The sequence below is a fragment of the Geotrypetes seraphini genome, chromosome 2 (genome assembly GCF_902459505.1).
Source record: "Geotrypetes seraphini chromosome 2, aGeoSer1.1, whole genome shotgun sequence".
In the NCBI taxonomy this organism is placed as follows: domain Eukaryota; kingdom Metazoa; phylum Chordata; class Amphibia; order Gymnophiona; family Dermophiidae; genus Geotrypetes; species Geotrypetes seraphini.
In genome coordinates, this window is record NC_047085.1 from 288665586 (window position 1) to 288680147 (window position 14562).

At 40.2% G+C, this 14562-nt stretch overlaps 1 protein-coding gene across 2 annotated transcripts in view; it reads right to left on the reverse strand.

The window, feature by feature from the left end:
- SLC9A3 (solute carrier family 9 member A3) overlaps nucleotides 1-14562 on the reverse strand; it is a 246405-nt gene that overhangs the window by 103186 nt on the left and 128657 nt on the right. For both annotated transcript variants that reach the window (XM_033933345.1, XM_033933346.1), the window contains one exon: nucleotides 3833-3922. In XM_033933345.1, the coding sequence (XP_033789236.1) occupies nucleotides 3833-3922 (90 nt within the window). The remainder of the gene's footprint in view (nucleotides 1-3832; nucleotides 3923-14562) is intronic.

Consider the following 14562-nt stretch of genomic DNA (forward strand, 5'->3'; position numbering starts at 1 on the left):
CAACGTCCACTTCCAACACATTGCTGCAAGAGTGGGACATCGACGTGGCTACTCGTGATGACATCATCGGATCAGAACATCAAGTCCTCCTGAACCCTTTGGGACCAAGGCACATGCCTACTTTGCCTATCCTTTAATCCTGCCCTGGGTACAAGGTGCTAAGGAACAGAGTGGAAGGATTGGGGAGAATAAAAATGAGGGAGGATTGGATTGTTGACTTTGACATTATGTGGGCATCGGCTGATATTAAGTGCCAGCATCTGTATAGCTAAACAGAGAAAAATAGGACAGCCTTTGCAGGCACTGGCACTGAATATGGCCTGTGTCCACTCCAAACCACCCCTTCACCATCCATATTTATAGTATGTTGTGCAAGTAGAGCCAATATTCAGCAAAACTGACTGTTTATGTGCTGCTGCATCTTAATTTACCAACTACTGGGGAGATATACAATATTATTCTGTGATGATTATTGTATCACTACTTATTATTATCACAGCTCTTATGAATAAATACAAATAAATATAATTATAATATTAATAGTGAAGTGTTCAGACCGATACCCGTGAATTCTGTGGTCTCACCGAACTGGGGTACTTTGGGACCATCATAACACTTCTCTTGTCCCTTTGCCAGCCTCCTTCATTTATATATCTCAATGAGTCTTATTGTGTATACTTGTAAATAATCAAAATACACTTATCTTGATGACTACTTCAATAGGCTTGGCCTCATTCTCCTTAATTTCCAGCTGCGGTGAGATTAAAGTGCTTAATTCTTAAAGTGCTTGTGCTAATAGTGCTTGCTATCATCATCCGTGCTTGTTAAAATTGAACTTAAGCCCGGCCCCCCGACTCGAGTTTCGGGTCCTTCGTCAGGAGGGGTCCCTGTTAAAAACACAAATTTAATTAAAACCTAATTAAAACTTATAAATCTAAACGGTACTAAATCTTTATATATTAATTTGAAATTCTCATTACTTGTCTCTTGGACTTAACTGTTAAATTCACACATTTTTAAACGTACCTACTCGGCTTACTTCTGCTGGGTAACCTTCGAAAAGAGCACGCTGAGGGTCTACTTTTTGCTTGCCTTATATATCCTCCATATTGTTTTTAGTCCCACCCCCTGTAGTCACTGAATTCTAACCGGATGTGACGTATCGATCTTATCCAAAAATTACAAATTTAGCCATTCTATTTCTGAATTAAGACCATATGGATGCACAGTATTTTTATTGAAGATGAGACGTTGTCCTTTCTGTAGCAAGCTCTTTGTGATATCCCCTTCTTGAAAGTCTAAATGTATCAAGACCGTATATTTTAGGTCCTCCAGAGAGTGCGATTTTTGTAGCCAGTGGGCTACCAATGGGGCAGTAATTCTTTCTTTTCTTATATTACTCAGATGTTCAGTTATTCTTGTTTTTATCATTCGACTGGTCTGACCAATATATGGGAGGCCACATGGACACACTATGTAATACACTACTCCCTTTGACTCACAATTTGTATCTGTTGATAATACGAATTTTTTCTCTCTGGAGGCTGGAAACAACACAAAGGATTGCTGCAGAACATATCTACATAAACGGCAATGTCCACATGGTTTATGTGGAGGTAAAGAATTATTTTTGAACTTCTTATTACCTTTCTTATATTTCAACATCTCCCCCAGGTTCTGGGATCTTGAAAAAGCAAATTTCGGTTTTTCTATTAATGCTGGATAATATTGGACAATAGGCCAGGGTTTTAATATAATCTGTTTAATTGCATTACTATTGTTTGAGTATGGTAATACACAAACAGTATGCTGTTCTTTAATTTTAGTTTTTGGTTGCATTAACCAAGATCTCTGACAAAACTTAGCCCGTTTCCAAGCTCTCTTGATTATTTTCCTGGGATATCCTCGATCTATAAATTTTTTATACATTATCCCTGCTTGTTTGTCAAAGTCTTGTGTATTCGAACATATCCGTTTTAAATGCAAAAACTGCCCTATTGGTATACTATTCTTTAAAATCTTTTGTGTGGACTGGGGATCAAGACACATTGAAAGAGTTTTTAGAGGAAATGAATCAAAAAAATCAGAATATTAAATTTACATATAATATAGATAAATATCAGATGTCATTTTTGGACATAAAAATTTTCATTCAAGATAATGAGATATCTACCAGTCTACACAAAAAACCATCGGACCGTAATAATCTCCTCCAATATCAGAGTTACCATCCACGGATTTTAAAGAATAGTATACCAATAGGGCAGTTTTTGCATTTAAAACGGATATGTTCGAATACACAAGACTTTGACAAACAAGCAGGGATAATGTATAAAAAATTTATAGATCGAGGATATCCCAGGAAAATAATCAAGAGAGCTTGGAAACGGGCTAAGTTTTGTCAGAGATCTTGGTTAATGCAACCAAAAACTAAAATTAAAGAACAGCATACTGTTTGTGTATTACCATACTCAAACAATAGTAATGCAATTAAACAGATTATATTAAAACCCTGGCCTATTGTCCAATATTATCCAGCATTAATAGAAAAACCGAAATTTGCTTTTTCAAGATCCCAGAACCTGGGGGAGATGTTGAAATATAAGAAAGGTAATAAGAAGTTCAAAAATAATTCTTTACCTCCACATAAACCATGTGGACATTGCCGTTTATGTAGATATGTTCTGCAGCAATCCTTTGTGTTGTTTCCAGCCTCCAGAGAGAAAAAATTCGTATTATCAACAGATACAAATTGTGAGTCAAAGGGAGTAGTGTATTACATAGTGTGTCCATGTGGCCTCCCATATATTGGTCAGACCAGTCGAATGATAAAAACAAGAATAACTGAACATCTGAGTAATATAAGAAAAGAAAGAATTACTGCCCCATTGGTAGCCCACTGGCTACAAAAATCGCACTCTCTGGAGGACCTAAAATATACGGTCTTGATACATTTAGACTTTCAAGAAGGGGATATCACAAAGAGCTTGCTACAGAAAGGACAACGTCTCATCTTCAATAAAAATACTGTGCATCCATATGGTCTTAATTCAGAAATAGAATGGCTAAATTTGTAATTTTTGGATAAGATCGATACGTCACATCCGGTTAGAATTCAGTGACTACAGGGGGTGGGACTAAAAACAATATGGAGGATATATAAGGCAAGCAAAAAGTAGACCCTCAGCGTGCTCTTTTCGAAGGTTACCCAGCAGAAGTAAGCCGAGTAGGTACGTTTAAAAATGTGTGAATTTAACAGTTAAGTCCAAGAGACAAGTAATGAGAATTTCAAATTAATATATAAAGATTTAGTACCGTTTAGATTTATAAGTTTTAATTAGGTTTTAATTAAATTTGTGTTTTTAACAGGGACCCCTCCTGACGAAGGACCCGAAACTCGAGTCGGGGGGCCGGGCTTAAGTTCAATTTTAACAAGCACGGATGATGATAGCAAGCACTATTAGCACAAGCACTTTAAGAATTAAGCACTTTAATCTCACCGCAGCTGGAAATTAAGGAGAATGAGGCCAAGCCTATTGAAGTAGTCATCAAGATAAGTGTATTTTGATTATTTACAAGTATACACAATAAGACTCATTGAGATATATAAATGAAGGAGGCTGGCAAAGGGACAAGAGAAGTGTTATGATGGTCCCAAAGTACCCCAGTTCGGTGAGACCACAGAATTCACGGGTATCGGTCTGAACACTTCACTATTAATATTATAATTATATTTATTTGTATTTATTCATAAGAGCTGTGATAATAATAAGTAGTAGTACTGCTGCATCTTAAACCACACAGAATATTGACCCTAATATTTTTAACTTACTGTGCCTTGGAGTTTCTCATTCAGCATGGGCTCTCTGTGTTCACTTCTCTTCACTTTCAGCCACTGTACCAAAGGCTTGATTGTCAATCCCTGTGCAATTTACAATTAATAAAACACAAAAGATAACATTGTTACTTTGACGTTCTAAGCTCTACTTTTGCCTAGGACATCTACTGTAGGTGGGAAAAGAGGACATATAAGTCAAGATGATAACAGTTTGCTGTGTATTTTACAAAAGGTTTACTGAACACAGAGGAATTTTTATCTAGATGGTTTGGCTTCTCACAGAATAAATTCCAGTGACTAAATGGATTGTGTGATTGAATTTTTGCTCTGGCGGCCAATGCATTATCCAGATAGTGCCAGGACAATCCAGATAGTGCCACAGACTCTCTGTACCTCATATGTTTTTGCTTTTATTGTATGGATCTTTGTGAAATAAACAGTTATTATAAGCTTCCTGTACCCCCAGAAACTTGTGTTCCACTTTTTGTGTTTTAGTGATATACAGCAGTGTTTCTCAACCTTTTCAAGTCAAGTACCCCCTAAGCCTAACAAATACCAACCGAGAACCCCATCCAAGCTCTGCCCCAGACCTGCCCAAACTCCGCCCCTGACTCCACCTCCATAATAATAATACTATTTGTAATGCAATTTCTTCCATCTATTTTTCATATACATACAATATAATGTTATTAATATATAATGGTAACCACAAAATTAAAAAAACCACAAAGCACACAGTATGCAGAGAAAATCATAATTATCATTTATATTCAGGGGGGGTTCAGAGGTTAAGGCAGATGACTTTAAAATATGCATTGTCACCTCAGTAACAACTATAGAAAAATATATATATATATATAGTGCAAAATATAGACAGCAGATATAAATTCTCAAAACTGACACATTTTGATCACCAAATTGAAATAAAATCATTTTTCCTACCTTTGTTGTCTGGTGATTTCATGAGTCTCTGGTTGCACTTCCTTCTGACTGTGCATACAATATTTCTTTCTTTCTGTATGCTTCCTCTCCTCCAGACCTCATTCCATTTCCCAACCAACATCTCTCTCTGTCCCTCCATGAGTCCAACCTTTCTTCCTCTCTCATCCCCCAGATCATGTGCAGCATTTTTCACTACTGCTCACCAGCCCAATACCCATTTCTCCTTCTAGCACCCCTCTCCAACACCATGCCACATCTCTCTCTCCATCACTACGCCCAAAATTCCTTCCCCCTACATCCCCTTCAATCTGTCCCTCTGTTCCTTCTCCACCACCATATCCAACATTTCAGCTCTCATCCTTCTCGCCCATGCATTTCTACCACTCTCCTTTTTCTCTCTATACCCAATTTTCCTCTTTCATCCTTTCCCTCTCACTCAGGTTTCAAGTTTCTTTATTTTTGATATACCGTCTATCAAAATACATGTCTAGACGATGTACATTATAAAAGATTATAGGAAGCAATTAAAATTAGTAAATAAAAACAATAATTTATCAAATATTAAAAATGCTGGACAAATTCAGATTAACATACATGAAACAGAAGGAAAGTAGGGGAGGAGAGGTTGTTTAAAACACATCAAAGTAAGATTAATTAAAGAAAGGACTGTAAATGAGGAGTGGTAAAGACATTAGGAAGGGAATCACTTTAAAAGAATTATTAGATGTTTCAAAGCTACACATGAATCAGGGAATTAAAAGGCGGAGGCTGATGCTAAAGAGTAAAAGCATCTTTAAAGAGAAAAGTTTTAAGTTTGGTTTTAAATTTTCCGAGTGAGTTCTCTAATCGAATGTCTAGTGGAAGGGCATTCCACCGAGAGGGGGCGGTAACTGAAAAGATGGATTTGCGAGTAGTGTTGTAAAACAATTCCCATATTGACGGTATAGAAAATAAATTTTGATTATTTGATCGGAGGGCCCTTGATGATGAGTAAGGGATCAAAAGTTTATCTATGAACACCGGTTGGTTAGAGTTTTTTGTTTTAAAAGTGAGGAGGAGTATTTTATAGGAAAGACGATGAGTAACAGGTAGCCAATGTGCTTTACGGAGGAGAGGGGTGACAAGGTCAAATTATTTTGCATGATAGATTAATTTAACAGCTGTGTTTTGCAATAATTGTAGACGGCGAATGTCTTTCTGGGTTATGCCTTGATAAAGGGCATTACAGTAATCTATGGTTGAAATTACTAGGGAGTGAATCAGGATATTAATGGAGGAGTGATCAAGAAAAGAGGAAATAGAATGGATGAGCCTAAGCTTTTGGAAACATTTCTGCATAACTTCACTAACTTGTTGATGAAAGGTAAGATCCCTGTCTAGAATGACTCCAAGGAGTTTAACATTGCTATCCATTTGAATTGGGGAGGAGTCGATACTGATGGGTAGACATAAATGTTCATCTGGAGAAAGCGAGAAAAGGACACTAGTAGTTTTAAGAATGTTCAGTGATAGTTTATTATGCCGAAGCCAGAGGCTGATTTTGTTGAGCTTTTGATTAATTTCTGTTATTTTGTCCGGGGATGTAGGATTTATGGGGTGAAGTAATTGGATATCATCGGCATATGTAAATACGGTGAAACCTATAGATTGGGCCAGGGTGAGTAGTGGAGCCAGGAATATATTAAAAAGAAGGGGAGAAATAATTGAGCCTTGGGGGACTCCATAGTTTTGGTAGATAGTGGAAGAGATGGAGTTACTGAAACTGATGGAGTCATTGAAACTGATGCCCAACAAAACTCCCTGTCTATTCCCTCCCTCCTGTCCCAAGTTAGTGTCCCCTTCCTCTCTCAATTCTGTGTCCAAAGTTCATGCCCCTCTTTCTCTGTCAAGTTTGTGCCCCCTCCAACTCACTGCCTTCCTGCCTTTGTCCCACCCCCTTTCTCCCTCCCCTGAAGCCGACCCGCGCCAAAGCCTGCCTACCCCCTATGAAGCCGCTTCCAATTCCTCCCTGCCACCTGATATCTACATCTGCCACCCCACACTGCCGCACTCCACTGCCACACCCACGCCGCCTACAACACTCTTCATCCAATCATTCCCTGCCATTGCCGCAAAAACTACGGGCAAGGAAGGGCCAGGCACGTGCAGTGGTTGCACAACGCTGGCCCACAAGTCTTCCCACCGATGTCAATTCTGACGTAGAAGAGAAGGTTCTGGGCCAGCCAATCACTGATCCTGGGATGCACTGGGAAGGAGCCTAAGGCCCTGATTGGCCCAGGTGCCTAAGGCCCTTCCCATAGGAGGGGCTTTAGCACCTGAGCCAACTGGAATCTTAGGCCTCTTTCCCAGTGCACTGGGATGCATTGGGAGTGGCCTAAGATCCCAATTGGCCAGATCCCTTAGGCTACCCCACCATGGGAGGGGGGTGGCAAGAGGATCTTGGGGAGTTCAGTGAGTTTGGGGGATGATGGGGCCAGCAGCAAGAGGGAGTGGGCATCCCTCCTGCCTGGTGATGTCTCTGGTGGGTGGCGGGAGGGAGTGGGCATTCCTCCTACCGGGGAATGTCTCGGGGGTGGTGGCAGGTGGAATGGGCATTCCTTCTTCTGTCTCTGTGGCACAGGATGAATTAGGCACTCCTCCTGTCGCAGACATTCGTGGGGAGGCTTCGGGGATTCCAGCAGGAGGGAGTGTCATTCTCTAATCTAGACATCTCCATTCCAAATTTTATGTCCTCTCTAAAACACCATTAGTAACTCTTTTTTTTTTTGGGTGGGGAAGTGTTGAGGATGGGTATAAACAGAGAACTAAGCCTACTTACCTCCTTAGTCACTAGTAAAAATAAGCAGTTAGCTGATACCTACAACTGCCTTGGAGTAGATGTAAAAGCCAATGTCTATAATTTTTTAAGTATGTATAGGTAAGATAAGGCCGGGAAGGAAAGGTAAAACAATTTTTTATATATCATCCTCAACTATATTAACTCAGGACAGTTTACAATAAGAGAGAAGCACAAATCAGCAATAAATGCATGCTTTTCTGACGTGCCTATAGTACACTCCCTTCCAAATGCTATATGCTGCACGATTTATGTGTTAACAGTGGCGTACCAAGGGGGGGGGCGGGGGGGTGGTCCGCCCCGGGTGCAAGGCTCAAGGGGGTGTACAGCTGGCCACTTACCAGGGAACAGGCTGCCGCTGGGGAAAGGCTGCCATTGCCGTCATCAGAAAGAAGCCGGCGCCGAACTCTCCCTCCCTGCTGCTTCTCTTCCCCGAGCCGAGCAACTCTAGCCATCCGACGTCAATTCTGATGTCGGAGAGGACGTTCTGGGCCAGCCAATCGCTGCATGGCTGGCCCGGAATGTCCTCTCTGACATTAGAATTGACGTCAGGCATCCAGAGTTGGTCGGCCCGCAGGAAAAGAAGGAGGGCGAATTCGGCGCCAGCCTGTTTCCAATGGCCAGTGGCAGTCTTTCCCCGGCGGTGGTGGCAGCATGGTGGTGGTAGCGGCGGTGGCATGGGGGAGGGAAGGGATAAAGAAAGAAAGGGGGGTGGAGCCAGGGAGCCAGAAAGAAAGCAAGGGGGGGGACAGGGATCCAGAAAAAAAGAAAGGGGACAGGGTGAAAGAAAGAAAAAAATGGGGCATGGGAAAAGAGAGAGAAAGACAGACATAGAGAAAGAAAGGGAGCATGGAGAGAGAAAGAAAGAAGGGGGCAGGATGAAACAAAGAAAAAGTTGGGGGAGGGAATGAAGTCTGGAGGAGAGGAAGCATACAGGAGGCTGAAAGAAGGGAAGAAATATTGGATGCACAGTCAGAAGAATAAAGTGCAACCAGAGACTGATGAAATTACCAAACAAAGGTAGAAAAATGATTTTATTTTCAATTTAGTGATCAAAATGTGTCCGTTTTGAGAATTTATATATGATGTCTATATTTTGCACTGTGGGCCCCTTTTACTAAACTGCAATAGCAGTTTTTAGCGCAGGGAGCGTCGAGAGCAGCGTGGGGCATTCAGCGCAGCTCCCTGCGCTAAAAAACGCTATTGCGGTTTAATAAAAAGGGAGGGGGTATATTTGTCTATTTTTGTATAGTTGTTACTGAGGTGACATTGCATAAACTCATCTGCCTTGACCTCTTTGAAAACCCGCGGAATATAAATGATAATTAACATTTTCTCTGTGTACAATGTGCTTTGTGTTTTTAAAATTTTATTGTTGGTAGATCATTTTGACTTGGCCACGAAGGTAACGGGGAGAGAGGGAGGGGAGCTGCTGAAAGACATCTAGTAATCCTTGCAGGCTTGACTGCAGGGAATTATTTTTGTAAAATCATGTTTTGTTATGTGACTGCCATTATTTAGACCAGTGGTTCCCAACCCTGTCCTGGAGGACCACTAGGCCAATCGGGTTTTCAGGCTAGCCCTAATGAATATGCATGAGAGAGATTTGCATATAATGGAAGTGAAAGGCATGCAAATCTGCTCTATGCATATTCAATTAGGCTATCCTGAAAACCTGATTGGCCTGGTGGTCCTCCAGGACAGGGTTGGGAACCACTGATTTAGACTTTAATTTCTATGAATGAATAGAATGAAAATGATATAAAATTACTTGCTTGTTTTTATGTGCGTGCACTGAAGGAAAGTGGAGAGAGAGTGGGCTGAGGATGCTGAAGGGAAATGGGGAAGAGAGAGTGGGGAGAAGACGCTGATTTATAAATTGACAATTGTACAGAATATTGTTTTTTTTTATACTTTAATATAATAAGTTCAATATAAAACAATTCAAGGCTTGTGTGGATGGAATCAGGTGGTTTGTGGGGATGAGGACCAAGCTTACGGGGATTAGTCCAATAAAATGGTATTTTCATATTTCTCATTATTTGTTTTATTTTTATTTGTTAATTTGTAAAGTGGTGATTGTTATATATCAGTTTTTCAAATTTACATTTACTGTCTTTATATTTTGCACAGTATTAGAGGACATGTATTACTGTTTTTGTGGTGTTGCATTGTATGCAGAGTCAGATTTCATGGCAGTTCAGTTTAACTTTTGTCTACATATTTCTATTTTTAGTTTGTGATTATTCCATATTGGGCAAAGGTGTATCTGTCTGTGTGTATGAAAGGGACATGGCTTTCTGATAGCATCGACTGTACTGGATCAATTGATTGTGCAGGATCTGGTGTGTTTAGTTTTACAATGTATGTGTTGATGTTCTAGTGCTCACTGCAGTGTTTAAGATGCTGCCTTTTCCTAGGTACACTCTTGTTGTGCGATATGTAGATTGTTACTAAAAATCATATTTTTCATATAGATGGGGGTGTGTGTCAAAAAATGATGGGCCCCAGGTGTCACATATGCTAGGTACGCCACTGTGTGTTAATATTGACTTTCATAAATCTTTATTTGCATGAGTAGGGCATTTACATATATACATTGTCTATAACTGAACCACAAAGATGGTGTCAGATGAACTTCAAATGAAACCACTCCAAAAACAATCTGAACATCAGGAAATGTTGCTACTATTTGGGTTTTTGCTAGGTACTAGTGACCTGGATTGGACAACAGGAAGATGGACTACTGGGCTACATGGACCATTAGTCTGATCCAGTAAGGCTATTCATATGATCTTATTAATGAGGTAAAAAGTCCTCAGAGACCCTATGACAGATACTCAAATGAATTATTATGGGTCAAATTCTCATTCATTGGGCTTAAAAAAAACACCTCCTATTGTATGTTCTCTTTTTAACCTTTAAATTTAGCATAGCATATAACAGAAAAAAAACATTTAAATATTTTTTAAATCTCCATCTTCATGTTTAACGATAGACTTTCATCTAGACGCTATATAAAACAAAACTCCATGCACTTTTCTCGTCTCACCCAAAAATGGCTTCATCAGGGTTTTCATAAATCGAGTGCAAAGATTTTACTTTAGCTTAGTGGAAATTTCACTGTGCCAGTGCTGACAGCGTTACGTATTGTTATTCTTCATTTATTCCATTAAGTACAATATATGGGTATTCCTTAAAAGGACCCCTGAGAAAGGCACTTTTGTGCCAAAACATGGACCGTGTTGGGTCTCCCTTTTTGTTGATTTCATACCCTTCTGGGATTGTTAGTGCCATTTATTTAATAAACGTCTGGTCATCTAGAACTGATGTTTTAATTTTTTTTTTTTCCATTGACTTTGTGTGTTGTTGTGGAACTATTTGATCTTCTTTCCTGTTCTTATTGTTGATCTGAATTCTGAGGACTTTCTTAGAGATCAGATTCCACAGATGACCCTGAGGTTAATTCCCTCCTGCCTACCCCAAGGCAGAGCCTTTTATGGCTCTTCAGCCAATTAAGAACAGGGCATTGCTTTGGTAGGATTTTTCTGATCTTTCTTTTTTCTTCCAGGTGTAAGTACGTCTGCAAACCCAGTATGACTGGGAAACATCATGTTATCAAAGCTGCTGCTCAGATTACAGCTTCTATCTCTGTACAGACAGAAAATGTTACCCAGGCAGAGGGAGTGGTTCCATGTGCAAGCTATCTTCAGCTTGAATCCCTCATGAAGGAAGTAAAGGAGCTGAGAGAGAAGGTGGCAAGACTGAGAAGCGGCCAGATTGATAACGGGAACATCGTAATATGTTCACATTACACCTTATCTCCAACAATTACACTGGTTGCCAGTTGCATTTAGAGTGCAGTACACACAGTACTGATGATCTGTCATCAATTTCTGTAATCCCTGAACTATTCAAGAGTAAGATGACTAATTACCAACTGAAAAGGTCATTGCGCTCTATTAAAGGTAAAAGTTAATTGAAAATATGTTGAAACTAGGACAATGACTTTTTGTTGGGCAGGGGTAAAATTCTGGAACTCATTGGTAAGGCATATATGGAAAGGTGGTGATATAGGCACCTTTAGGAAACTACTTAAAACACAATTATTTGTAAATGCCTTTTTTAAGCATTGATATTTCCTGACTCTGATTTTCTGAGAACCTATTGGCAATTGTTTTTAAATGCCTTTTCAGGCATTGTTTCCCTAATGCTGATTTTTGAAGACTTGTTTATTAATGCTTATGTGTTTTATTTTGTTTTACAAATCTGTTTATGTAATATCATGTAAACCGTTTAGGAATTAGATGGTATAGAAATTTTTAAATAAATAAATGAGAGGTAAATCAATGAAATGGTTGATGAGGCGTCAAAGATTTCCAGCAGTGGGAAAGAAGAGGCTGATAAAGGACCGCATCATTGATTACTTTGATGGACACGGTCTGATGAGGACCAGCCAGCACGGTTTCAGCAAGGGCAGATCTTGTCTGACAAACTCGCTGCACTTCTTTGAGGGAGTGAACAGGCAGATAGACAAAGGTGATCCGGTTGACATTGTATATCTAGATTTTCAGAAGGCGTTCGACAAGGTTCCGCATGAACAACTACTTCGGAAAATTGTGAGCTATGGAATCGAGGGTGAAATACTCACGTGGATTAGAAACTGGCTGGAGCATAGGAAACAGAGAGTGGGGATAAATGGACAATGCTCGGACTTCACCCACCCTTGAAATGAAGAACTGGTATGCTGCCCTGGAAGTGGAGGAGATGAGCATATGTATTGCTCATGACCATTGGCTGTTGCCGTTCCAGCTTCAATTCCCTGAGTGCATCTGTGATAATGTGCGACCCAGTAGCTGACTTGAAAAGGCACTGCACTGAGGGATCATCTCCCTGGTCAAGCAAGACTATTGCTTCCTGACTTCCAGTCCTTGAAAGGGAACCCGAGTCCTCCAGGCAAGAAACTGTGCTCTGGAACAGTAAAGGTATGGAGTTTGACCTCCAATCCTCCCAGTCGAGGTCTGCTTGGTCACTCAGTCTGGGCATTGGATTTCTTAGTGGCGGGGTTGTCTCTTGGAGTGGAATTTCTCCCAGGTCCAAGGCCAGCATGCTCACAGGTAGTGCAGAGCATCCTGGACCCTTTAAATAAGCTTTCCACAGGAGATTAATAAAATCCGGGGTAAAACCCTGAACAGGAGGCACCCATGGACCTCTGCAGGATCTCAGATTGGCTTCTCTTGGGCTCTGCCACTTCTATGCACTAATGCTTCATGGGCTCCGAGAGGGATTTCTTCACTCCCGCCCTGCCTTCACATGCCCTGTGGAATGCGGTAAACAGATGCTCCTCAGTCAACAATCCAGCACAAAATTAGCATGATATGGGGGTAGAATAGCCTGAAGAGTCCATCCCGATTGATTTTGAGCCAAATTGAGGGGTTTTGAGGCATTTGGAGGCTTTAGAAAAAAAGATTGTTTAAAATCCAAGATGGCTGCTACCAGTGAATTTACCCCAAAAATAGCTCATGGGGGGGGGGCTCCCTTAAAGTTTAAAAATCTCAGGGAAAGAGGATTTAGAGGTGGGGGATCCTAACTCTGGCCCCAGAAATCATCAAAAATCAAATTTTTTGATCCCCCTATATTCTCCAGAGAGAATAATGAGCAGTACTCACTGTGCTGCGCTGGTGCCTGCCTTGTCAGCTTTCCTGCAGCCTGACTGATGGGAGAACATTTTCTGTCTCAAATCCTTTCCAGAATGGATACAAAACTGGAGATTTTCAGACTGCCAGTCAGACCGGACCCGACTGAAACTTCAACTCCCACAGATCCTCATGTTGTAATGGGCGGAATGAAAAATGAACCTGGCTCCCTGAAGCGCAAAGGGACTCACACAGAGGCCCCATAGCCTTGCTCAAGTCTCTGGTAAATCAGAAGATGAGCTAGCTCCCAGGGCAATGGTCTCCAAGCTTCCAAATTGGGGACCTCTAGGCACCGAAGCCTCTCAAAACAGATAGAAAGATACCTGGAAATAATAAAAACTGAACAGGTCAGATCAGAACACACCTTCTCAGTTTGCTTGCAGAAGGAAAAATTGAAGAGGACACTATGCTTCACTAGTGAAAGAGGAAGAGCTGAAAGATGTGACTGACATTCTTCTGCAACACTTCACGACCAGAGGATGGTCAACTCAAATACAGATTCCTATGTTTATGTAACAGAATTAGTGGCTTTGAGCGACCCCAGGAAGGGCTTTAAAACATTTTTAAAAATTATCCTATGACATCGTATTGTTTGGCATGTCAATGAGGGCTAAAAGCCAAATATCCTCGAATAATAATAAGCTTCTACTCATTATGACAGGGGTTGCCATACAAATAAATTTAAGGTTATTTGGAAGCCATTAACAAGATACTGTAAAGATTGAAATTACTGCATAGAATAAATATTAATTTTTTCCCTTTTGTTCATACACATCCAGGGTAGAATGGGGGTGGGTGGGAATACTTTATGATTTCTTTTACTTATGAATAATTGTTGGGTATAAGAGAGGGGAGATATTTGATGCGAGTTAGAATTTGATGATATATTAAGTGATGGTAAAGTATAAAATGATTGTATTATATGTTACACTTATTGTGAGCTTTAAAAATGAATAAAGATTAATTAAAAAAAAATTATTTTCTGATCAAGCACAATCAGATTCATGAGAAAAACTTCAATTCACACAGTTTTTCCAACTTTAGACTTTTCTGGACAACCTTAATGGATCTGGCAATTTTCATATGGAGGCAATTTTATATCCTTGTTGGAAGTAGCAATTTAACAACCTCCACATATAAGTAACACCACTTCTACATGTAGCTGCCCCGTTTTACAAACCTGTACATTTAAGTACCACCAATTAAATAGTGAGGCCACAATTTTAAGGTCTGAGCTCTGGGTGAGCAGT